Source organism: Cebidichthys violaceus, unplaced genomic scaffold (genome assembly GCF_023349555.1).
Source record: "Cebidichthys violaceus isolate CVI_PGR_0920_01 unplaced genomic scaffold, fCebVio1.0.p SCAF_20, whole genome shotgun sequence".
In the NCBI taxonomy this organism is placed as follows: Eukaryota; Metazoa; Chordata; class Actinopteri; order Perciformes; family Stichaeidae; genus Cebidichthys; species Cebidichthys violaceus.
The window spans coordinates 12,171,214-12,198,537 of record NW_027176373.1 but is presented as its reverse complement, the minus strand read 5'-3'; the positions used below and the strand labels follow the sequence as shown (position 1 = coordinate 12,198,537).

The window sequence follows — 27,324 nt, the reverse complement described above, 5'->3', positions numbered from 1 at the left end:
GAGGGACGCACGCCACACATACAGATGCTGGCATAGAATCTCTATGAGTGGAGGTAGGGTTGTTTACATTACATGCATGGAGGAGGTTTGCATTGTTTCCATGACTAGAAAAATGCTGCTCCTGTAAGGTAAGGAATGCACATGCACTAGGAACAAAAGATACAAAAAGCACACGGCAAAATGCAATCCTTTAACAGACACATTATCATCAAACCAATCAGGAAAGTGGCGAGTTGATACGATAACCCTGCACTAGATGCTCGATGAGACATAACAAAATTGCTCCTAAAATCCTTGCCTCAAGGGAGACAAAGAAATGGAGATTCTCATTTTACTTTTCCAGTACACTTAAACCTCAGCCCCTGTTAATTAGAAATCCAACGACATTCATTCTTTTGACAAAGTTAATTAAAAATGTGCACACTTCACCACTGCTATGAAGAGGTACGTAGAAAGAAACACAGGACTAAGAGGAGATCGAAAGAGAGGGAAAAGGAAGGAAAATTAATGGAGAGTTCAAGTTATATGCACATTAATGGCAGACAGAAAGGCAAGTAGACGATGTTAAGTGGTTGGCTGATTGAAGGTCTTGTTAGTTCTGTGAAGAAAACAGAGAGTTATGAAAAAAAAGAAAAAAAGACTTATGCAACATTCATGTATGTTGCCATGGTACCGGACTGAGATGAATTGTTTCCAGGTATATGAGCTAAGAAGTGTGTCCACAAAACAGAGCAGGTGCAGACGGAAAATATTAGTAGCTTGAAAGCGTGTTTGTGTTGTGTAGACTGGTGAAATTGTTGTCGGCTGTCTAAAATTGTAACTAGTTTGACAGTGACACTATTGACCTTATTTTATAACTGGCACAAAGCTAAGACAGTTTTCATTTTCATGCCAAGCATCCACATTATGTAGCAAAAGTACTTGCCCCCATCTATGCGTTATTATTTGCAGCCCTATTTGACACCACTGCACATGTCAACGTCACAAGTCACCTTGTGTACTAAAATTGTAAACCTCTGCATTGGCTATCAGAGTAGAAACACACTTATCTTTAGATGTATTTTGGCCATTTGGTTGAGATGAGTTTCTTCTCTTTGTTGTTCCGATTTAGATTTGTGGCTTTAATTAAAGTTCCTCTTAACTGCATTGCAGTTTATGAGGGAATCTGTTTACAATGGAGGACATAGGCTGACTCAAAACTAATTTAAATTGTGGCCACCTACACAGATGCCTTTAATTAGATAGGACTGATAATGGTGGTGAGTTTGTTTAGGGAAAAACACATTTCACGAATGTACTGTAATCTGCACCAGGGTCATTAGTGTTCACATAATCACAATCACAATCAAAAGATGGCTGGGTTTTGATAGAACTCACTGAAACCCCAAGCCACTGAAAAGGGGTAAAATGAATATCCATCTAAGCGTATGTGGTATTACTTCAGTCGGTGTATGTAGAAGGTATTGCAAATCAGATAACAGTGGCTTTGTCAGCTAAAACATGTGATTTGCACCTGTAGTTTGCAGGAAAATGTCCTTCCCTCAGGTGCTAACTAACTTTAGGATTTGCGCTTCACTTTGTAGTCCTTTCTAATCCTTAAAAGTGCTTCCAAGAGACACAGCGCCTGCACCTACATCCGCCAAGCCGCATGAATTTTCCACCGAGGGATGGTATGATACCAGCAAGGTCTTACTGCCTGGACAACACAGTGATACAATGGGAGTGGTGGCGGTTGAACGCGAGCCAGACCAGCTAGACAGGGGGAGGGGAATGCATGCTGGGAAAGGGAAGCGACAACTGTGGCTGGATCTGGCTTTGATGAGGAGGCATGAGAAGAGGGGAGGCTCAGTCTTCGAGGGAAGCAGGTGTGTGAGGAGTTGATAAGAACGCTATGGCAGGCACTACACACACACACACACACATGCGTGCGTGCAAACAAATAATAATACTCCTGCAAATACAACTTGCTGAAATCATTCATTCAACTTCAATACTAAATTTAAATGGCATCCCTTCAAATAACTGAGCTTGCACTGGTTCAGTGCCTAACTCTCCCTGTTCGCTCGCATCATAAAAAGGCAGAGAATTATGGTGTAAGAAAAGAAAAATCACAGAATGGGATGAAGGTGATGAGAAAGTGGAAAGAGGGAGAGAGGTTGATTCAAGGAGCTAATATTTTTGGTAAACACTTATTTTCAGGAGGTGAGGATGTGTGCATTAGGTGGTGCCTACTGTACAGTAAGTGCTTGCACACATACACCACACACACACACATATACATTAATGTGCGAGAGTTAAAGCGTCCCTGGGGAGTTCTTTGTAGCAGTGTGTGGTATGGAACAAAGAAAAGTAATTTATGGATACAATTTTTATTTATTTATTTTTTTGGCTGGTGTTTTTCAGAATCCATTAAGATTAATTAAGTGTCGCTAAATGTGGTGCCATAGAGTTCAGCATTCAGATGCATTCTAATCATTAGCTCACAGTTTATTCAGCCAGCTTAACAGCTGCTAATAGCCTGAGTGAAGCAAGACCACAGTGTTCTAACGGTTGGAGAACCGCAAGCACTGCTGTTGGCATGGTGGACGGTGAATTAATGATTGACAGTGTCTATTGCAGTGTTAATGTACAAACCATGGTGTGAGAATGTATATCCCAACACCACACACATCGATATAGTATGCACCTGTCCGTGCTTGCTAATCAAAGGCAGTGAGAGAGTAAGTGAGACAGAAAGAAGGCAATTAGACACTCTGTCATCAAATATTTGATTTGTTTGGCAGGAAGACTGCATTAAACAGTGAAGGGTACACAGCCAAGCACGTTCAGCCTACTTCATATCCACTGTTGTTTCAGAGAGACCTTCCACAAGCAATTAGCTCCAATCAGGGATTAATTGAGCTGACACAGGAGGAGAAGGGCGGTTTTGGAACTGTTTTGCCCTAAGTCCAATTAAAACATAATTTCATTGATTGCCGGTCTGTTCACTATAACTGTGTGTGCATTTGTCAGCATACCCATGTTTATGGGTTTGATATTTGCATAAATGCCCTAAATCTCTACCATCTTTCTACTGTTCCATGGAAATAATAATTTTAATAAGGTCATGTTTGCTGTGAATACAGTAGTGTTTTCATTGTTCATTTTATGTTTATGTAGGGTGTTACAAAGAGACAGCCAACAAAACTGATCTCCAACATATGCAAAACAATGAAAATATATTTGAGTGGGATAAAGTAAGGATAATTAACACAGGCATCTAAGTTTCCTGAGGCAAGGCATCCCTTAAGATACTGATGGCAAAGACCTCATCACCTCTGATCTTTTGACCTGACATTAGAATGGACAAGAGACCTGAGATACGATATGAGACTGCTTTAATAAGCTGTTCAAATCTGAAAAAGCCTTTAAAACTATTAATAAAATCAGGTCAGACACTTAACCACAAGATGAGCAATAACATAAATTATCTTAATAATCCATTCTTCTGCTTGGAAGTTAATGAATTCAAAGACGCCTACTTCATAAGTTAAAGTAAATTTGTCAAGCGATAAGAATTATTTTGGTTATTTATAATATTCCCTTGTACTGAGCCTGGGCAAGATTATAAATTAATCCATTTTAAGAACAGAACTAAATATTTACAAACCTTTTCTCTTTTTGTGGCTCTCAACTAAGTTCAGTCTGGTAATAAAAAAAAGCTAATATTGTAAATACTTAATGAAAACACAAATTAATGCCATAAAATATGTAAAAAGACAAGATAAATGTCCATATTTTATGGTGAAAAACTTCCTTTGTGGATGACTGCACAGGAATGGATTTTTGTTATCGGCCATCTGAAGCAAGCTGGGAGAGAAAGCGCTCTAGCACAAACTTGTACCCTGAATTGCAAATTATATGAAATTAATACAGTCTGTATCACTTAAGCCATCATTTTCTTTTTGGACATGCTGAGCTTTTTATATTAATCATGTCAATTCATCAGTGGGCTATAATTATGGTATGTTAATGTTGATAATGGGGATCCGTGCGTCATGATCATCTGTTACGTCATCTTAGTTTGGAACCGAAGAGTAGGCTGAGTGAAGAATCAAGCTGGATGTGGGCTGTGTTATGCAGTAAACAAAGGGACTTTAAATTGGTACTTTGAGTTTCTTGAAAGAATTCAGTAAGAGAGGGTGACAATTACATTACATGGATAAAAATGTGTCCCCACTTATCAAATTACATCAGCAGTATCGGGATCTTACATTAACAAAACATAGCATGTCTGCTGTGACTAAAGTCGTGTTCCCCTACATCACCATCCTGTATTGTACAGATAAATCATTATGTATCATGACTTGTATAGTAACTATCTTTATTAATCTTTTTCTTCTATGAGACCAAAAGCTTACTTTTTCACTACTAAGTGCACTTTGTAGAGTAATTTCCTCTTGTTGATTTCTGAACAAACAATGCTGGAATCCTTGTGGAAAGAGCAATCCGGCACTTTTACGTCCTACAATAATGAAAAGAATATCTGTCAAACTTTTTTGAAGTATGAAGGACTTTCATAAGCCCTGATGAACAGTGAGTGAACAGAACAATTATCAAGATTAAGTTTTGTATATAACGTCATTTTGGCTGGCAGAGGATTTACCCAATACACACTAAATACACTATATATGTGGGTCTGTGTTGCCCCATTTACAACTGACCGAACATAAATCCACACAAACAGTGTTTTTTGGTTTAGCAAATTACATGAATGGAGTTATTTTGTTAATCTTCTCATCCATTTTCCACTAAACAAGGGGCACACCTTAAAATACATATTAATTATGTTAAAATCCCCCAAAATGTGTGTACCTGTGTTCTTTCCATGTCATAGATGTGCAAAAACGGCATCTACACATGGATGGTAAATTAGATTCTTCCTTTCAAATAATACTAAAAAGAAGCAGCACTTAAACTTGCTACTACTGACAGTTCTGGTTCTGGTTCTCCAGTGCCTCTCTTTCCACCAGCATGGTGTCGGCTCCCAGTGGGGACCGGCGGACCACAAAGCTCTCCTCACCCCGACGGGGGTCCGACAGCGGGTTGAAGACGACAGCCTCCTGCGTGTTGTTGTAAATCGTTTCATCAAGGAATCGGACCATGATGACAAGACACCAGAAAACAGACAATTTGCGTCGACAAATTTCTCCTTATTCACCAAAAGTTAGCATTAGATAATGTTTCAATTGCACATTTAAGCAAAAACTTTATGGTGATTTGTTACCATTTTTACCCTATCCACCGTCAAAATACATGGAATTTTTACAATACATATCTGGCCGTTTTCTCAAAATGAGCTTTTTATCATACTCTGATCTAGAAATCTCTACTTCAGTGGCACTTACACCAAACCTTCCAATGTCAGTCCTATCTATATTCTGAAGGTTTTTACAGAGGTTTGTTCGAATATCATTCATAGCTGGATTTATTTATTATTTCTAAAAACATGGCCAAAATTGACTTTTCAAGGCTGTTGACAGTTAAGTCACACAGAGAAATAACTCACATTCCCTCGATTAAAAACGCTGGACTCTAAAATGTAAACAGAAAGGAACCTGACTTTATCCAACGTTCAGATTTCGGTTCTGGAAATGTATGCAAATGATCACACATTTGCATATTTAAACATAATTTCCTTGACTTGTAATACAACAGATAATTTACCTTAATGTCAGTAATTCACTAGGGAAGTTTCACGGTGATATCTATTAGTTCAAATGATACATTTTACACACACACACACACACACACACACACACACACACACACACACACACACAAACATACATTCATCCTTACCAAATCACAATCAGTCAAGTCTTGATTCACACAATTCAGACAACAACATTTCACTCACACTAAGCTTCTATATTGAGATGCGTTGTTACATGTCAACCAAAGAAGTAGCTCTCCAGATCGAAACATATTTAGATTAGCAACACCATCCATTATCAGAATTAATTGGTAAAATCAGTCATGAAATATTGCTGCAAAGAGCAACTGCAATTATTTGACACTCATCAAATCCATCATGGCAGGCAGAAGCTGTCAAAATGTTGAATCCAAAAACTTTTTGGAGCATATTGCTTAGCAGACTCAACTAAAGTTAGGCGAGTGTGATTGATTTAAGTTAAGTTTGGACAGTTCTTCTCAACAGCTTTCACAACCAGTTGACTGTATGGCCTGAATTTAGTCCATTAGATATTTCCAGGATAATTGTTTGCATTAGCTCTAGCAGTAACAGTGAGTGAAAGACATTTTTAAAAAAATGGCCGTCACCCTTTTATCATTGGTATTTGTGTAAGATCTCGATCACAACTACATCATACGGCAAGGCTAAAAGAACACTACCCACCATGAATTGCTCTATCGGTTACTTACAGTATGGAAGTGTGTGCCACCCAACAGGCAGAGAATGCGGGAAGGCAATACAAACCAACAACCTGATTGTTTCATGGGCTTCATGACCCCTTGTGACAACTGCTTCCCCACAAAACATCCATCATGGGAAATGATGAGGTCTATGTTTGTCTCTACTTTATATGCATTTCTGCACACTCTGACAGAAAGCTGTCAGCTGTGGGGCTGGAGTGATTTTCCACTGGCATCCATGGAGAAAATCCTGGTTGGATTCAGAGCTGCCTGGCTTTTCTGATGTGTAAGAGTGCTGGAGACAGGCCTAGCAGGTTTAAGCAGATTAATTAGGGTGTAGCAAAGACTGTGAAGAAATCTCTCTTCCATAGATGCTATATCCACTGACACAGCTTTGCATACCGACAAGTCCCTGAAATGTGCACACTACCCCCCGCATCTCACTCTAACTTTCTCTTAGACACACACACAAATACACTGCACAAACACACACACACCAGAGACACTGTTGGAGGGCAAAAAGTCTGCCATGGCCCCCACTCATCCTCCCTCCCTCCAGGGTTAGTCCAATAATCATACCCCTCCCTCTTTCTCTGAATGTGTTTATCCCCCCTGTTTCCCTCTAACTCTGTTTCTGCTTAGAACACATTTTCCCTTGTTAGCACACTTGCAAGGACAATTCCATTCTATTAGGGATGATTTTCACTCTCTTTGGCGAAACATGGTGTTCATGTAAACATGGTTGCCCATGAAGTGGATTAAAAAAAAAAAAAAAAAAAAAACATCCATTGCGAGAGGCAAACAGACAACCAAGGGATTTGCAGCTTCGAAGGTGGTGCAGTTCAAAATTAAAAACTGATGCAACACGGATAACAATGGAAGTTGCTTCTTTAAGTAGCAGACTGGTGTTGCTCAAGAGACATGGAAAGTGAAAACCAAAACTTGTTATTCCTTCTCCACTTTCTGTGAACAGCCATTATCTTCCATCTTATCTCACTGCACTGATTGATATTGAAGAAAAGACAAGGGTAGAAAATAGAAGCACCCCCCCTCCCCTCTCTGAATCCTCATCACCATCATCATTTTCATCATTACATGAAATATGACCGAGAGCATAATCCCACAATGCCGTGCAAATGTCGACGTGAGTTAGCATCAAGAAGACACAAGAGATATGCATGCATCATCTGGCCAGGAGAACATCACTTGTGGGGAGACAGCCAGAAGCCCTAAGGAGGAGAAGTGGAGAGGAGGGGAGTGGGGGTGGGGGGGAGCGAAAGAGAATAGTAAAAGGAGTGGAATAAAGGGTGCAGAACAACAGAAGGGAATTGAGAGGAAAGTGAAAAGAAAATGAGGTTCAATATTAGAGAGGAAAGGTAGGATGAAATGATTGGGATATTCACCGTAGCACAAGCAGAGAAATAATACAGAGGCAATCAGAGAAAATGGAGGCATAATATCCCAGTGCTGCATAATCTCCACAGATTCAAGCATAATGCATAATCTCCGCAGGTTCAACAATACCCCATGTGCCCTAATTCTGAGCCAATTACAAAGTGTGTGCCATTTGGTTGCTTTGTACGTGTACAGTACATGGGTATGGATTTGCCTGGGATGAGCTTGAATGTGGATTTGAGGTGGGTGTCCTCTGAAGGGTGCAGACAGCTGGGGTCCCCATGCATGCACCGTCCCTCCCCTTTGCCTTCTATATTCTCTAATGCCCTTCACTGACCAGATTAAAGCCCAAATGACAAACGCACAAAGGCTGGAAACATCTGTTCTGGAACACACTGTCCATCCCTCCCCATGCTGAGCTCTGTTGGTCACTCCTCAGTTCCAGTCCCCATGCGGACAACATCTGCAGCAATGGACTAGTGCACATTAACTACTGGAGCATGAGACCAAGCTAACCCAGCAACAATGAGAGCACCATCATTTACACAGGAACACAAGTGCTTTATAAAACTGCTTTCCACATTGTTGCCCTCTGTATAATCAAATGGATGTTACCTGTATTCTTTAAACTAAAATGCATATTTTTACTTTCTCAATACTGCTGTGATACCATTTAAGTACAGTCAAATATTTACGATAGCCAGTGCAGTGTTTAGAGCTTGCCGTTGTCCTGCAGTACTCGGGTACTTGGCCGTCTTTGGTTTGCTGCGAGGAAAAGGTAAAATGAGGACAATGACAAAGTGTTGTGGCCCCTATACTCTACCACATGCTGATATTGTGCAACATCCACTTAGCCTTGTTGTGTCTGCTTCACATTGACACTGAATTCAGCATACAAAAACCCTTTTCCTGCCGTGTATAGCAACTGCGCCAGTTTCTAGCAAGACTAAAAAAAAAAACACTGGTTGTGAACGAAAGAGCGCAAAAAATATCTCACTTTGACTAAAAATGCAATTACACGGCATGCCATCCTTCATTGTGGACTAGTGTAAAGTGTCTTTAAGTATGAAGTTAAGCCAGTATAGGCCCTGCAGCTCACGACATGTGCTTCCTATCACTTTTAATTCAGATAAGGGATTTTTACAGCTGCAGCTAAGGACTTAAGAGTTCTCACAGCAGACAGTAAATGGAGCATAGAAGCAGTGCGCAAGTTTCCATGAGGTGGAAGGCAACGGATCCATACGAACAACCAACAAACTATATGGGTTTTGTAAATTCCACAAATACTAAGTAAATATCTAAGCCAAGGGGGTCACAGATCACCAAGTCTGTGGGTTGAGGAAAATAAAGGACACCAAACGTTTTGAATGTTTGGGATGAGGCAGTAATCTAAGGAGGGGAGGGATGAGGGAGTATGCAGTGTGCTTACTGGGAAGAATGTAAAGGCAGGATTATGTACGTGAATGAGAAATCGAAACCGATAATTTGGTGTTAAAACAAAGAAATATCCTGAAATTGCTTTTTTTTCAGGCGAAAATTAGAATTTTCAATTTGTGCTGTGTGCCATCTTAATCTACTCTTAACCAGTAACATATATACTGATATGTACACATATCAACACATCTCACAAGTGTTAGGGTTATTTTAATACCAAAAGTATTAAAATAGCCCTTACAGTTGCAACGCTACACTCATTATCGTATGGGTATGCTTTTCGAGCTGAGGCCTAAAAATAGGGCTAGGGTACAAGAGGTTAAGGACAGAGAATAAAAGCATGCGTTGCAGCAGCTCAGATAGGGACCCCCAGTGCACTGGCTCTGAATCTGCCATCCAGACCACCACTCGCAAAAACCGACAGTAACTATTGCTTGCTTCACACGAACACATGTCAGGTGCGGATGGAATCTCATTTGCTGCCTTGTTGCAATTACATCCTGTACAACAGTGGAGAATGAATTGACACACATTGAGGTGCAGCACCTGTTGGTATAAATGGCAGTGACAGGCCATTGAACGGCGCTCACTCTGTCTTGTAAAGAGCACTTATTTATGAAATAACCTCACCTAGGTAGAAAGCATGCAGGAACACATGCTTGAGTGTGTGCTCTTGGATATAAGGAAGACACTACATTCGGTGGATTTCATGAATTAATCAAGCTTCCGGATATTCCCTTTCCTTTTTACTCACTGAGGTGTACACTGGGGAAGTCTGATGTTATTTTTATTTATTTTTTATTTTTTTGCTGCGCCCTGGCACTCACCACTTCTTGTGAATCGGAGGATACGATGGATGGCGTTGTTGGCGATTTATGGTCAAACTGATGTGATAGAGGTGAATGAATGGGCAAACGGAAGTCTGGAAGGTGACACTTAGCAGATATAACAGTGCTTTGGCCTAGATTGGTGGAATGTTGGGTGGGCCACATGAATAATAAACCAACGACCGGGTCCCTCTTGCTGGCTGGTGATTTTCTTCACTACCATCACCCCCTGCCAGACTGGAGACCACTGAAGGGAACACCATGAAAAGACAATATATTTCAACTCAATGACTAGCTTCCAGTCCAGCTTTATATACCAGAAAGAACGAAGAAACTACATTATAATTCTACCGCTTGTGAATGTGCATATGTCCTTGGGTGTTTTCTTTTTTCATTAAAAGCAAATCTGCCTGAAGACACCCTCTTACCCAAGTCAAGTCTTTACGCAGAGATTGGACATCAATCACTGCACAGCAACAATAATGAACCATTAACATCTTGCTGAGAGACACATGACTTAGCTTTGTCACACTCACATGCCCACACAGTATCACACTCGAGTAAAGGCACTCATAAGACACACACATGCATGTAGTATGAGCACATGGGCATGCTAGGGGTCACTTTGAATATTACTAATGCGATTTTACTTTTTCTTTTTCCCCTGGCCATAATCCCTTCTGTTCATCCTAATATTGATACATGATATAATGGTTATAAAATATGACTGGTTGTAGCTTTCAGAAAGCAGAAAGGCGACACCCAGCTGCAGCGTCCATAGATGACAGCTGTAGTAAGTAACAGCTGTATCTCTAGTAGTGTGAAGGCCTCATTCAAGGTCTGCTAATGGAGAAGCTTAAGCCAGCGCCAACTCATCTAAAAGGAGATGTATAGCCATATTTCGAACTCAAATGTTGAAACACGACTGCATTAAATTATAGCCAATAATGTATTACTGTGTATGGCATCACAATATACTACTTCGAAAGGTAGCGGTGTGTAATGAATTTTTTGATCCGCCATAAGGAAAATGGATTGTGTGTTATGGTCCGTCTTTGCCAAGTCCCAACCCAAATGTGTACACACAAAATACGATCAAATGTATGTATAGCATGGATGAATGTAAATCTATCAGGTATGCTTCTGACAGAGGTGGGAATTGAAATTATTTTATTGGCTGTATTTAAAAATATCCGGTTGCATTTTGAGTAGCGCAAGTTTAGCATTGAAACTCAAGGCTACTCTGACAGCAAACATATTTTTTTCTCACTAAATGAGAATCGCTGTCTGTCAGATAGGGACGGAGTGGCTGGCAGCTGAATCCTTTCACACTGTTTTGCTGGAGGATTTTCAATCTGTGGGCTGGACATCTCAGGCAGACAGGAATATTTGGTTTATTCATAACAGGGAGCCTCAGTCACAGGCTGTGACAGGTGCATGGGAGCAGCTTGACCCATTATGACCTTTTAGTTTTGCCAGTGACTTCCTGAACACAACCACTGTTATACTAATGGATGGCATTGACTGCTGCTGTCATTAGACTGGACCTTACAGTGAGCGCAGCCTAGTTTCAGCACATCATCTTTGAATTGCGGTACTATTTCATGAATACTTTTACAATACCTTTTATCAGACACCAAGACACTACAGCTTTAGTTGTGTCTTTTCAAACAAGGAATTCAAACAATAGCCCTACACTTAATGATGCATTTAATACAACAGCATATCCAGGGATGTGGAATCATTTATGAGAGCGCATGAAAAAATCAAATCAGCTAAGGACAACATTGAGCCATTCAATACAATTTAATCATACTTTTTGCTTCAATGGACTATTTTCTATTTAATCAGCACTTTAGGTTTTTTCATGGAAAATTGCTGATTAACTAATATCTTTTGTTAGAAATTTCCTTGACAAACGTATCATTGCTTCTTGATGGGGGGGAGATATAATGCTGAGTTGGTGCATTATTGAAATTGAAATGAAAATTCAATACACTACTTGAAGGGGGGACGTTGATTAAGTAGCAATATTATAAAGAAACATAGATTTAAATTAAAGCCAACTTCAAATTAAAGTCAACCTGCCTATGGCCAAAGCATAGCCACACAATTTAATTTAAGTCAAATAATAAGATTCAAGATAATGACACGACCACGTAAAAGCATTCACCAGGGTGTAATAGTGGCCACTTTATTTGGTACACCTGTCAATCTAATCCAATACAACACCTGTTTTACAAAGCTCGTACATTTCTCTTTTTGCTTACATTGTCAGAAATGTGTAAATGCAATTATACATTTATTATTGAGGTCATAGCTAAATATGGTGTTGTACTGAGCTACATCATACTGAGAGGCTTTTAACTGTTTTGTCAATTCTATTTACATACATAAGGGAGGAAGAAACTCATTATAATGCAGTCCAACAGAATCACTAGCTATGACCTTAGTGCCTAAACATATCATTTAATTGATTTATGACAGTATCAATAAAAACTGAACATTATAGGCATCACAGAAATAGACTTCTTGGCAAAACCGTTGCATTGGCTTTCATAAGTCTGTACAGGTGTACCTAACAAAGGGGCCCCTGAATGTATAAAACCTATTTTGAAAAACACATTAAACTTAATTTACATAACATGTTGTATTGCATCTTGAATTAACACATACATGCAGCTGCTTCTTGAGGAATTAGAGAGCTACGACAAGCTGCAACACAGTAAATCCATTTAGTATGCCTCTTCACACCAGGCATATGTTTCTTCCAACCAACTGTAAGAAAGTGCACCAGAGCTCTTAAAGGTGTTTGCATGGCCCAATTCACACCAGATGCTAGCCCTTAGCTAACTTACCGAACCTCGTAATGCACAGACCTCCAAGGAGTGAGCATGGTCCAGTTAGCACCAGATGCTAGCCCCTTATCTCACTGTCTTCAGCCAAAGAAATATGCATAAATTAGTTCCACTTGCGTGCTCTGGCCACCTCTATATTTGCACCGTTATAAGCATGCGACCACCTTAAACAGAAGAAAATAAATCTCCTAATGGTATTGTTTTATTGTCTTATGCTGACATAAAGACCAAAAAAAAACAGATGATGAGACATGTTGAGCTATTCAAAAGGTTGTATGGTAATTTCATCAGTCTTATTAAGGGCAAATATGCTATTATAATCCGCCACTGCAACTAAACAGCAATTACAGCAAGTATGAACAACATGCAAAGAGTCCATTGGGATTCTACTACAGTACACTAACTGGAATGAGAAAACAGATGGTAATCAACTGTACATTATCATTATTTGACTTCCTGTGTAACCTTATTGAACAACAACAACAACCCATTGTCCTAAGACCAGACTTCAACTCTAACCTTCCTAAAATTTTCTTCATCCTGGCAGTTGAAAATGAATCAGTCAAGATTGAAGACGCAGGCAACAAACAGCTTGTAATTCGTAATTTTTCTAATTAATTTCAAAGGGTTTAAAAGCATTCTGTGCGTATCTCGTGTGTTTTGAGAGACTCTGAAGGAGGGCTCTAAGTGCCCTGAGTTGGAAAAAGTTCCACTCTGAACAGATAAATGCTCTTGAGCTTTTTCTCTGCCGCCTAATCGTAAGAGCTCAGGGGGTGTCCTTTTCTGCTGCACTGTCAACAACAGAAATGGAGAAAAAGGCGAGTAGTGCTTATTACTGACCACCCGGAGCTAGAGCATCTGATTAAACGGACAAAACTTGCGGTGACATACACAACACACATCAAGCTAAGAGGAACATTAGTGGGGCACTCGAACCTTCGGGTAAACTTTTAGATTTGTGTTTCAGTTACTGCTGTGTTTTCGATTGCCTTAATATAGCTGCTGTAAATAGTTATGTGTAGCTCGCTGGCACACACAGCACTGATAGCGGATTATGCGCTGCCCAGCAACAGCAAGATACCACCACTGCAAAAAAATATGCCTCAGTGTTATTGTAATCAGAGATTTTGAGTGGAAAACCCAAGTGCGATCGTCACCTAAGGCTTTTAAAGAATAATACTCTTAAAGGTATATTAACAGCTATGCACATCTAAGTTGAGTCTGTGTTTGAATGATAGTGCTTTTTACCCACACATCCAACTAGATTCCCATCATTCACAGCATATAATTCACCTAGTCATGAAGGTTAAAGCTCTTTCAATGTGCACGGAAAGTTCACTTTATCAGATACCACTGATTGTATACTAATACAACTTTCTTTTTTTATTGCAACATTATCACAATTATTCAGCTTAGTGAAACGGCAGAGTGATTTTTCTCCCTAGTGTATTTGGTTTATCACAACTCACTGACCAGAGCATAACACCACAGACACGTAATTGTTTTTCTGTTGTGTCATAATGTCAAAATTATGAAGCAATTAGGTTATTCAACCTAAAATTAGGGTTTTGTTGAAATTCTCTTTAAATCCAGACAATCAATAAATCCAATGCTCTGACAAAATAATAACAAAAAATCAGGTATCTGTGGCTGTCGCAGAACTGTAATAAGGTATCCATTCATTTTTCATTTTGGGCCAAATTAAATGATGGGATGGGCTACCTGCCTATCTACCTGTCTACCTACCTGCCTGGATGCTCTCTGCCCATGCTCTCATTGCGCGTCACCTGAGTTTTCCACAAGCTGCTAGCTTGACAGCTGTGATTACTAACAATAACCATGTTCATTGTTTACATTCATTATGATACGTTAACTTTCATAATGATACCTTTGGGGGAGTGGTTTGGAGGGCTGTCAGTAATTCCAACTTGGCGACCTCCCCGCTAGATTTAGAGACTTTTAGAGCTGGTGCTGCTACTTCATTGAAAAAGAGACGGCAACACTGGGCTGGGGTTTTTTTGGTTGAATTTTATTTTTTTAATCTAGCATACTCTTGCTAGTTTCTCAACATCCTTAGTTTTAGTTTTGAGTCAATCATTTAAAATTTAGAAATTGTATAATATGAAGATAAGTACTTATGGTGAAGGCAGAAGGAAAATAATGAGAAAACAAACTTATCCTCAACACATCAACAGCCGAGAAAGATCAGTTCTGATCAGCTGGGTTCACAAAACTCCATACTGTGTAGCGGCTTAACGAGAGAAAGGCAGAGGAAGGCAAACAGGGGATAAGTACACAGGAGGGCTGTTGGACTGGCAACAGATGGTGAAATGTGGCCAACCTATCTACCCACAGAAAACATTGACAATCTGCCTGGGAACACACAGGGCTGGCAGGCACTAACTTTGGATGCTGTCAATGGGTAAGAGTGAAATGCATGATTGATGGCAACTTGCCACTTTCCAAAACACCAGAGAGTTCCCGTCTAATAGAAACCCTATTGAACCTTACTGTAAGTGGTGTGCTACATTTTCGGAATCTCTATAGCGCTAACTATGCGCTTAATAATAGCAACGGCTCACCACAACCTCATTTCTGGTATCACATCAAAAACCCAACCAGAACCCAGGCCTGACCAAACACAAATACTTTATAATCCTCTATACACATGGTGTATGCCAGTTTTAAAGCACAAATATGGAGGTGGGAAATAATTCCTTCCATGTGATGCACTTTGGGAGAGAACACTATTTAATGCCTGGAGAAAGCACAGCTTTGATTGTCAAATTATCCCAATTAGGCTAATGTTGTTTACTGCGTAGGCTACAGCAGTGAATGGCTCAAAGGAATGCCCATCACTAAAGAGAACACAGTGACAAGGAAGCAAGGAATAAGGACACAGATGACTTCTCAACAGGGAGGAGACGCAACACAAGCAGAGGTCAAATTTAGGTAAGTTAGATAAATTGAATAATGTTGATAATTGCACTCTGAATTAAAATTATACTTCTTTACATGGATATTTTTTGCATATTTTGAATATTAAGTATTAACAATTTTTTTGCAGTATACAAAATGCATGTATCTGGGCTTATGAGTTCCAGGTTCTTCCTAAAGTTAGTTAAGACCAGATAGACAAAGGACAAAGGCATTCTCATCACTTTAAATACACAGTTTGTAAACACAGAATATCCTAAAGTGCTAAAGTTTTTTCTCAGATATAAAAAAAATAACATGGATTGGTGACAGATGCTCAGATTGGTTTTCTCAGGCCGGTTCACAAAAGGGATTTGAGAGCACTGCTTCCCAAAGATCACAGTCTCGCAAATTGCAGATACATTTGTGAGTAGAGGACTCTTACATGCTAATGTATGGGTGGTATTTTTGCTGTTTGTGTTGATGAGAGAAACGGGAAAATGAGGGAGAGGAAACAATTTGATGTTGCCAATCACAGCTTCAATGTTGCATATTTGGTTTCTGGTCTTACTATCAAATGCAATTAGCTTGCTAATTCTAAATGTCGTATTTCTCCTCGTTCTTTTTTATTAGCAAACAGGAATAGGTAGCAGGCATTCATTTCAGAAAATTGAAGAGAGAAATGTTGCCGACATTTGTAGCTCAATAACATTAATTTTGTTAGTAAAAATGTCAAAATTAATGTTAACAACAACAAAAAAAATACTACTTTCTAACACTGCAATTTTAGAGTGGTGAGTCGTCTCTTCTAGCTGATTGCATCATGTCAATATCAGCAGTCAGAACCCTGTTAGATTGTGTGTCCATCCGTGTAGTGTTTTTCTCTGGCAGAAAAGCACCCACAAGGCTTTGGGGAGAGTTCCATCCCAGCGCTCCTGCCGTGCGTGGGTTTTGTCTCTATGACAACAATATCTTGACAACATATCACAACTCTAATCGCCTTTTGTATGACAGACTAGCATCGGTCCTTTGCTTTTTATTATCTATTAGGGCTACTATATATTGTTTTTTTTTCACCATAAGCACCAACTGGAGGATTCCCTGAATAGGAGCGTCAGTGACGACACCAGCGCCTCTGAAAGGTTCAGAGGTAGACTGAAGTGACAACTAAATGCACTTAAAGTCGCACAAAAAAGTTTGAGCGCTATGAAAAAACACTGGGTGCAGCGTTATGTTAACCCACTAACATGTTGAGATGCTAAAAAGTAAAATTGTACCTGCTAAATATAATCATGTTAGCATTTTGGTGTTAGCATTTAGCTCAAAGCACTGCTGCGCATGGCAGAGCATGGCTGTATTTTATGTGGCCAGGTTTTAGATATCATATTTTTCTATTATATCATATTTTCACCTAGTGTATGCTGGGTTCGGCTCCAACTCAAAATTGTGTTACCTCCCTTTTGCTTGTCAAGCATCAACGATCTTTGCAACAACTCTCATTTTTTTGTTTTTTATTACATGCTCCTCCACAACTGTACCTTAACGTATGAATCTCCAGCGTTAATTCCACTCATTCTATTAACATTTCAAATAAGTGTCCAATGCGTTCTCTCTCATTAAAATAATTACAACAGTGCACTAAAAAACACAATGCAGACAGTAGATTTATCTAGCACTGTGGCTGCTCAGTTTGTTGGCTGCCTGGAACTGGGGGGGATTTAATTGATGATTGTCTGGCTGAGTGACTATTCTAATTCACTTAGCACAGTCAAACAGAGGGGGTCTCATCTTGCTCTTGAGTTCTGTACTAATGAACACCCTTGCATCCGCTGCCCTTCCACCCACACCTCCCTTCAACACATCACTGTTTATGTCTTTCTGTCCTTTCTTAATAGTTTGCGGGAGCTGTTCTAATTCCATCAACAGCCACTCGCTCCGATGATTAGTGCCAGTCCACTGGTGGCCTGGAGGTCGGACAGTTGTTTGTTGACGTTGCTCTGAAGTAGTGCTCAGCTGCAGCGTATGAACAAAACAGATGGAAGATGTGAAAAGCTGGCTCAGTGGTTGGCCATGTGTGATTGTACACATTGACAGCAGGTGACGGTTGAATATTAAAATGACATACTTGGATGTGAGAAACAAGTGACATGCTGCACCAGAAAACACAATGAGTCTTGTTTATCAAGCAAAAATACAAGACCGTCTAATAATAAACAGACATGAACTCATTTCGTAGAGAAATGGCTGATGTTATCATTTGTGTCAAATTTGCTCCCAACAGTACAGGAAATAGAATTTCAACGAGAGTAAGAATACTCCAGATTTGTGGCCGGTGATGGTCTATCAGCTGATGCAGTGCATGTTCCCTTGCTGGCCTTGGATTAAATTTGCTAATCTGCTGGGTCTTATTTTTGGCTTTCTTATTTCCAGCCTGAGAAAAACAGAGCTGAGAATTCTTATATTGGGTTGGTCAACTAAAGCAAGATACCAGTTCAATGTTCAAAGCACTTTTCTTGTAAATCCACCATCTGTAAAATAGCTACAGTATGACAAAAATGTAACAAAGATGAAATAAGCATGCAGATGGCATTAAAGTATGTCCATACTGTCTTAATAGACACTACACTGTAGTGAGCCTGAAGTCGGATGATTTGGCACAGCAAGAACAAGCTTAACTGTAAGAAAGAACCTTAAAACAACAAAACCTTATAAATACTGGCATTGTTGTATGTATAATGCAGCAAATAAAAGGGGGAATTGCATGTTTTGGAAAACAAACAATTTCTACCAATTTACAGAATTCTGACAGTTTTATGGCATATCTTGCAGTCAGTTTAGATAATCAATACAACACAAGACATACAATATTATTTTGCTAGGTTACTGTCTATTCATTATTTGTCATGAGCTCTACTGTGCAGCATGTACAGAAAAGCAACTGAGTAGAAATAAGTGTTGTTTTAGTAAGGCTTAGTTAATTTAAAAGACAAACAGCTGTTATGAGGTATATTATTTGTTTTGGAAAGGGTGCCAGATGTAGATTTCTGGCATATCTACATCATTTACATATTTCAAGCTTTGCTACCATCTTAAACAGTTGAAGTGTTTTGCGTCACATGGGATGAATAATGCCCCTTCAGATTTCAGTCAGACTGAAGCTCATAAAATGCATGACGAACCACCAAAATTGAGCTTGTACAGCACAAATGCACCCAGGAGAGCAGCACCCCTCAAGTTTGCTACATTTTCTAAGCCACTGGTTAAGATACAATGCTACAGACCATTAGAAAATTTGAGGATGTGTGTGGACTCTAAGGAAACCGACCATTTTGAGCTAGGTTCACTGTCAGAGCAACCCCACAGCACTTTCATCTGCCCGCTTGCTTCCACCCGCAGCATTGCATGACAACTTTGGCTGCAGCAATACTGGCAGTATCCTGCAGCCCCTGAAGGAGCCATACAAATATGCATCCCCATAGCCATGTTGCTCTGAATTACACAAAGAAGACTAGAGGCTGCCCTGGACATACTGTTTTTTTATGTAAGAGAAGCTCCAGAAAAAAACAACCTATTGACTGCCTGTTCTGCACAAGAGGAGATAACATAGGACAAATTAGGTAAGTATCTGTTCTTTCGACTAAAAAACAAGACTAGAATAACTTAATTTGTGGGTAAAGTTGTGAACAAGATATCAGGATGTAGCTTCTATGTCTAGGAAGCGAACACCTAAATATATGGCGTTAGAAAAGACAACAATACAAGTGGTATTTAAATTTGACCACTAAATTGCAAACCCTACACAGTCATTATGTTGCCATCCCGCTTTAAAGGAGACATCCCAATCAGGCAATTGAAAATCCCGCAGTAGTCAAACAGCAGGTACTTGATACTGAATGTACATTGGAAATAGAGTAGTTAGGTCTGTGGTTGGTCTACATGGTCTAGCAGCCAGGGAATACAGAGACTTAGAAGTATGAGGTGCACCCCACTGTGCAAACACTAATCCCTCATACCCCCTATTCCCCAAGATGGTACTGTCCCCATAGAGAGAGAGAGAGAGAGCGAGAGAGAGAGAGAGAGAGAGAGAGAGAGAGAGAGAGAGAGAGAGAGAGAGAGAGAGAGAGAGAGAAGCAAAATACAAACAAATTCATGAAGATATCGAAACAAGCCTTTAAAGAACTAAAAATAACACTGCTGTTTGGTCGGGAGGATGACGCTTTGGTGCCATTTGTTAGTCCAGTATCAGCGGAATTTACTGTGTGATGTTTAAGAACAATTTAATTTTCTACATGACATCATTCAAGACTCCTATGACAGCTGCTCTGGAGCAAAAATTCAAGCTGACTCCATTTTCCTGAAATTTAGATTTAGCTTCTGTATGTTTGGTACTTGATATTTGCAACAAAATATCTGTTATTTTACCCTCCATATGTGCTGCTGATAAATAAGTATCGTACCTCTCTTCCAACTCCAACAATAGGAAAAAAAATTGCGATTTGTCAATAAGAATTGCCGCTCCTACACTTACAATGAATGTGACAATTAACTCAGAAAACAAATTCAGAATGCCTGTTTGAGCTGTAAAATACAAATGAGCTTTATTGTGTTTAAGGAGAACCACAAAATCCCCACAAAATCACTCTGACACAGTCATTGTGTTCACAAAGCCTGCCTCTATTCAGTCAAGGGAATCAGTGGAGCGGCTATAACATTTGTCTCTTGACACTATAACGACAGTTTTGGGTCTCTGGTTTCTTTATGAGGGAGAGTTAGTCCCCATCTTAAAATACAACTGTGCTGTTTAAGATGTGCGATGTAAATGTGACATACAGAGCAGTGTAGACACTGATTATAGTGAGACAGGGATACTGCTATAGCAGCTTTGGCACGAGATAGTATTCAACTAAATATCAAACAACACAATACGTAAAAGCCAATGCTCTATCCTGACATACATACACACACACACACACACACACACATTCCCATTTACCCAGGATCTTCTTGAGCATTAGTATTTCCAGGACAGTTCACCGCTATTGATTAGAGAGAAAGGAGAGGAAACAGTACCGGTAAAAGAAGACAATAGAAATATAAGTGTCTAATGTGGAAAAGGCAATAAGACAAAGGGAGGATGTGGTGCACAAAACGACACAAAGATCCCAGATAATGTCTCGACTGAGTCGCTATTAGGTTCGGGGCTCTTATCTCAGTCTTTTCTTCTTCTTTTTTTCGCCTTCCTATTTCATGATTTCCCCATAAAGCCAAATACGGAATCCGGAATGGGAGACAAATCCGCAGGAACCACAATAGCACCACAAAGACCATAATTCTGCTGGGGAGTGTCCCTTGCAATTCTCAGGTGCAACAACTCCCATATTTAAAAAAGACATCTATACAGCAATCATTGGGCGGCGAAATGTTTTGTAAATTCAAAATCAAACTGCAATATAATGTTTGCCTGGAATTCCCTATTTCCTGGGTGTGTACTACACCTCTATGAGAGTGAGAAACAGAGAGCAGGAGAGACAGTGTGGGTGTTTGTGTGTGCACGATTCATGTATATCTGTTTGTGTGTCCGAGCGTGTGTGCATCTTGTTCATGGCAAGAAATCAGCTCAGTTTAGCACATAATGGAAATGTGAATAGCCCAGAGCGCGTCTCTCCCACACAGGGAGAGAACTGGCTGGGAGCTGGCTGCATCTTTCCAAATCCAAACAGTGAGAGAGAGTTAGCTAGGTTAAAATCCTGCCCCCTTCCCTCTCCGTCCCTGGAGCGATTCACAGCTCTGCCCATACATTACTCAAACAGGTCATCCAAACAGGTCTCACTAGCAGTCGGAAAACATAATCGCACGGATATGCGCACACAAGTTATGCACACGGGTAAGCATACACAGACACAAACACTCATGCTTGTAGGTGGAAAGGTGACGTTGCTCATATTATGACAGATGGCATCTTATATATGGATCTCTCAGCACAGCAGCCCCAAAACGTTATGCTTAATTTAACATAAACTCTACCTTTTTCAGATTCAACATTAACACTTTTCTCATGTTCACATACTCCACAAGAAAGGTTACCAACCTCAATACACACTGCTAAACAATGTTTCCACTGTGTTGTCATGCAACACTGAGATTGCTTTGACCAGGGCAGTACCTTTGTGCCCAGAGGGATAGGATGAAAACTCAAGACTTACATGCTACTTCTAGAGATGCGTTCCGGCTTACGGCCTCCCCCAGATAGTTTCGGGCCAGACACACGTAGCTGCCATCGTCGGGCTTGCTCCGTCGTCCGTGGATGATACGTAGGAAGAAGAGGGACCCGCTGGGCAGCAGCATGCGGTGGGAGCGGGGGTTGTCGCGGTCCGTCTCAACGCGCTCCCCGTCTTTGTACCATTCCACCGTTGGGGTCGGACGGCCCTCGGCCTTACAGTTGAGAGTGGCCGGTTCCCCTTTGGACACAATGAGGTCAGAGGGGTGCTCCACTATGCGGGGAGGGGAGTCTTCCTGGCGAAGACGAGACCCTAGAGAGGGAATGACAGCAAAAGTCCCATTAAAGAAATAGTCTTAATAAATACATACTGCAATTTTACTGCAGCAGCAACAGCCGTATATTTGGGAATAATGAAGTTAACTATCTAGTAAGCATGTCAAAACAGAGTGCAAAGTGCACGGCAACCAAAATGTATTACAAACTAAAAACAGCACATGAGAGGGAGTTGTTTATTGCCGATTTATATTAAGAGAAAAAAATGACAACTTATATTTTTCCTGCTTTTTAAACAGATGTACAAACATTTGTAAATGTGGTTGGTAAACTAAAACTAAGTATGGTTTCATTACAGTCTGTGAAAGGAAAGTTGATTAGTGTTGGGTTCATATTGGCTGCGCTACTTGCAGTGCTACTACACTCAGGCTCCCATATTTACTTTCACAGACAGGAGCTGAGGAGTCATTACATCTCATTAGCTTTTTCATTAACGCTTTCCATCAAACACTGACATCATCAAACATGTTGTCTCAGTGGGTGTAGAACAGTGACTGCTACATTGGATTTTTATCACTTTGAAATTAAATAGTGTGGATACGCAAAGTTTACAATTCCCCTTAAAGGTTACATTATTATATTAACATGAATAATATTACGTGTTTGATAGTCAATCTTCAGCAAATGTCATGAGAATGATCCCGACTATGCTGATAAGAATAACATGGTAATTTGTGTAACAGTGACCCAGTTAACAACCCTTACACTGCAACATTCCTTCCATTTATTTGGCCATGTGAACACCTTCAGAGCTGTTCTTAAATTCTACCTCTAAATGTCACAGAGGAATGACTAAAATGTAGTGGCACTATGTTTGTTTACAGACACAGCATCACAACTCTCATCTGTTTCATGGTGAGCACATTATAATATCTGTGTTGAAAGGTCTTGCTTTTTTTTCTGTTGTGTGCATGCAAACAAATGTAGAAGGTGATTTTCGAGTCGCTAAAACAGACTTTTTGGACGCCCATGAGGCAAAGAAATAAATGAGATATAAATAAATTAAAATGACGTTACACGGTCTCTTGTCTTTTTGCCTTTGATGGTGACAAATCATACAAATTGTAAGAGCAACCGGGATGATTGGCTGCTACACAGCAACAGAAATAAAGCTGCAAATATGAGTAAAATTGATGTGACAGTCTATAATGTTAAGTGGTTTGTTGACAGAAAGCATTCCATTAGCTGTCGCCAACACACGAACCGTGTTGATACATTATGTTTTTAACATGCCTTTTAAAAACCTATATGTATGTCTCTACGGGTGGGTAACATTTGTGTGGATCCACAAGGACGCACAAACACACAGTCCGTGGGATACTGACTACTTCTAATTGGTTGTCCCATTACCCCGTCTTCACTGTGGCTAATGTACGGTTTGACTTGTGCTGTCAGACAACGGAATAGAAATTAGATCATTTAAATTGTGGCTCTCTCAGTGGCTCAGTGGTTGGTACTGTCATCTAACAGCAAGAAGGTCCTGCAGGGTCCTGTCAGACTGTTTGCCCTGTGATGGACTGGCAACCCAACCAGGGGGTTTGCCTGCTTTCTGCTCAATGCATGCTCCAGCACCCCATGACCCTGAATATAAATAAGTAGACGGAAAATTAAAAGATGGATATTTTTTTCTATGTTACTCCTTGAAATAAATGATGGACTTTTAATAGCTGAATAGTTGTGTATTCATAACGTTTCAGGTTAGAAATTCAATCATGTCTTAAAGGAAAGTTTCTTAGAATGGTTGCAGTCAGAAAATGTCCAAAATGTGGCTTATCTTTTAGCCTAGGACTGCCTAAAGCTGTTAAGCCTCAAGCTTCTTGTACACCCATGTCTTTTTTTTCTCTCCGCCAGTGGGTCGGTTTATGGGGATCTGTCCATGGTGCTGAAGCTGAAACCCAAAGGTCTGGCAGAAAAAGCTGGTCAGGGACATGTAAGGGCTTGTAAGCAGGGACGACTCTAATAAAAGTCACTTTGAGGTGACATCTGTCCACCAGTCAAGTTCAGAGGAACTCAATTTCAGTTTACAACCAAAAGATTATTTGATTGTTGAGTGCAGAGCACATGTCTTTCGGGTTCTTTATCAGTTGAAAATGAAGTTTGACATGTCACCAGCAAAAAAGTCAGTCCATGCTCAGCAAATTCAAAATCAGCAAATCTTATAAAAACCTTATATAGATAGATAGTCAAAATGGGCACACAGATCTGTGCAATATAAATTGTATTGTGCACAGACTGCACACTCTCAGCATTATTCTCTCTAATAGATCACAGATTACATATTGCCAAAGGCATAGTCAGTCAGACACCAACAATTGGGAGTACTTATGCTTCCTTCTCACAGATGGTTGAATTTTGACTACTACATTGGAAAGGCTGAAATGTACACCTACCTGTTTATCACATATACTGAATATGCAGATTACATTACAAGCTGCAGTAGCCCTGCAATTAATCCTTATCCGGAGAAGCTTGTAATGTTTTTGTTAAGACTGTGTCAGAAAAACGTATTTAAATGTATGTAAACTGGGGTATTATTATTTAACTCCTTTCAGCAGCAGTGAAACAAAAGAGTACAATCAACACGTCCCTGAAATGTTGTAAAAAAAAAAACTGATCAGCTTCACAAAGATACTGTAGGAAGAACTGCAGAGCCATTGCAGTGCTTTGGCTTTACAATGCACAGATGGGCTGTTTTAAATAAACTGGCAACGTAGCAATTCCAGTGTCCTGGAACCACCCAAATCCACACCTGCAATTAATTTACTCCACTGACACAGATTTACGTTATATGGGCGACAGGGGACCAAAAACTAGGCTACAAAACACTTTGTCAAAACACTTCCTGTCAAGAAGCTTAGATATGTCTATTAGGTGGAGCCGTACCGGAACATATAGTATGTACAGTCAGTCCATGTAGTGTAGACACAAACAGTTATGGGGTGAATTTCAACAATATACAGTGTGAGTAAGTATCTTCTTTATGGCACATTAGCCATTTCAGCTATAGGACATACAGTCAGCTCCATCATCTGCCTGAGCAACCTTTCGCATTGTAGGTCACACAGAATATGACCCACGGTAAGCCCACCACAGCAAACTGTGAGCACAGTCTGATAAACGATGCGTTTGCAACACTAGAGTATACAAGGCAAGCCGCATATGAGATTAAATTGATTCAAACAAAATGAATTAAGGCCCTTTTTCTTCGACAATACAAAAAGTTTAATGAGGTTCAGATTTTTTAAATTTATTTTTTATTATGCCAGCACACGTTTCAAATCGCAATACTTGCGATAATACACGACATTCGTAGGCTGCCAAAGAGTAACAAATGTGTTCAATTAGGGCAGCCCTTATGAATAAATGAGCAACTTTCGTCTGCATGAGCCATTTAAACAGTTGACCTGGCACAAAACCTTAATCAACACTGAAGGAACCAACTATGACATGGCGCATTGGCATGGTGCGTTTATGATTTGAAACACGGATTTAATAGGAACAACACATTCACTGTAGAACATGTGGGATACCATACTCGGTATCATCTTGACGCACTTGCACCGACAAGAACATGGATCGAATAATACGCTTCAGGTCACAGAGTGTCTTCCTGGAGATATACGTGAGGGAAAACATCATCCCAACAATAACATGTATTAATAGACGTAAACATTAACTTACCGTCGGTTTGGGTGTACAGAAGTCCACAGAGAAATAAATACTGTAGAGGACCCATCCTGGCATATTGGCCCCGTGAGCTATCGGCGCATGAATTCCTCCTCAAGCAAAATAAACAAGTCAATGAATCAATCAATGCTGTTTCCACTTGTGCGGTGTTGAGACGAGTAACTGTTTAAAGTTCGTGAACTCAAAGAACCAAATCGGTCATTTCAGCCGCTGAAAAGAAACCATTCACACGTCCATTCTTCCTCTCGCAGAGCGCGCCAGTGAGCGGGGGTCTGTAGACTCGCCGACACGTTGGAAATTTCTGCAGTCGCCAATCGCAATCATCACCGACGCCCAAAGATACTCCGGTGACTGACGGTTCCCCCGTCCGACCGCATTCTTCTGACACTTTTTTACCGGGTCCGACCGCGGGGAAACGCATCCATCCCCACGCGGGACAAGTTGAGGGATGAAAGGTTGAGACGAGCTTTCAGTCAGAGGTGAGTGGCTGCACGGTGCAGCACAACAGCAGCAGCCCCTCCTCTCCACTCCGCTGCCCTGGGAGAAACTAACCGGCAAATAAAGCACACACAATAGATCTGAACATCAAAAACTCAGCGGCACTTTGCATTCTGGACAATTAGATGTTGATAATGATGCTCATTAGTGTGTCCCACCCCCCTCTTTTTTTCTGGGAGGCAATTTAACAAAAACAGCTCAGAGATTCACTACACACATGCAGCATGATCAATATTCAAATGAAAGTATGCTACTCTGGCCATTTTGTTTTATTCTTTCTTGGAGATTAGATGTCCATTACCGTTTGTGGATTTATTGCAACAATTATTTTATTGTATTTAATTTTCTTGCTCTCCAAAGAGCTAATTAAATGTCCTTTATTTATACTGACTTGTCTCTGTATATTGTTTCTTGTCATCTGCTCCTTGCATGTTATTATCATGCAGCATCAGGACACGTGTTCTGTGCACACACATAGGACAGTCTACCAGGTTTACTTTTACTTTTACACACTTAAATCAGGACCATCTAATTAATCAAAACATAACATCCCCAAGCTAATGCTCTGGTATGCAACATTGCAACCTTAACACAGTTTTGTCACTGGAGCCTTTTTGTTTGTCCAACAAACAAACATCGCACAGAATAGATGCATTAGTTTTGTGGACTTTTCTCCTTTTAACCCCCTAACCCTTGCACCACCATCCTGTCAAACACAATGTGTCAAGTCAAATAATCTAAC

General features: G+C 40.1%; 1 protein-coding gene across 4 annotated transcripts in view; it reads right to left on the bottom strand.

Annotated features, from left to right (window-relative positions):
- The window catches only part of robo2 (roundabout, axon guidance receptor, homolog 2 (Drosophila)), a 77,741-nt gene extending 51,237 nt beyond the window's left edge, over nucleotides 1-26,504 (bottom strand). For all 4 annotated transcript variants that reach the window (XM_068716404.1, XM_068716405.1, XM_068716406.1 and 1 more), the window contains exons 1-2: nucleotides 26,079-26,504; nucleotides 22,048-22,374 (exon numbers count right to left, since the gene is read on the bottom strand). In XM_068716404.1, the coding sequence (XP_068572505.1) occupies nucleotides 22,048-22,374; nucleotides 26,079-26,133 (382 nt within the window). In that variant the 5' untranslated portion in view covers nucleotides 26,134-26,504. The remainder of the gene's footprint in view (nucleotides 1-22,047; nucleotides 22,375-26,078) is intronic.
- Nucleotides 26,505-27,324: the final 820 nt, after the last annotated feature.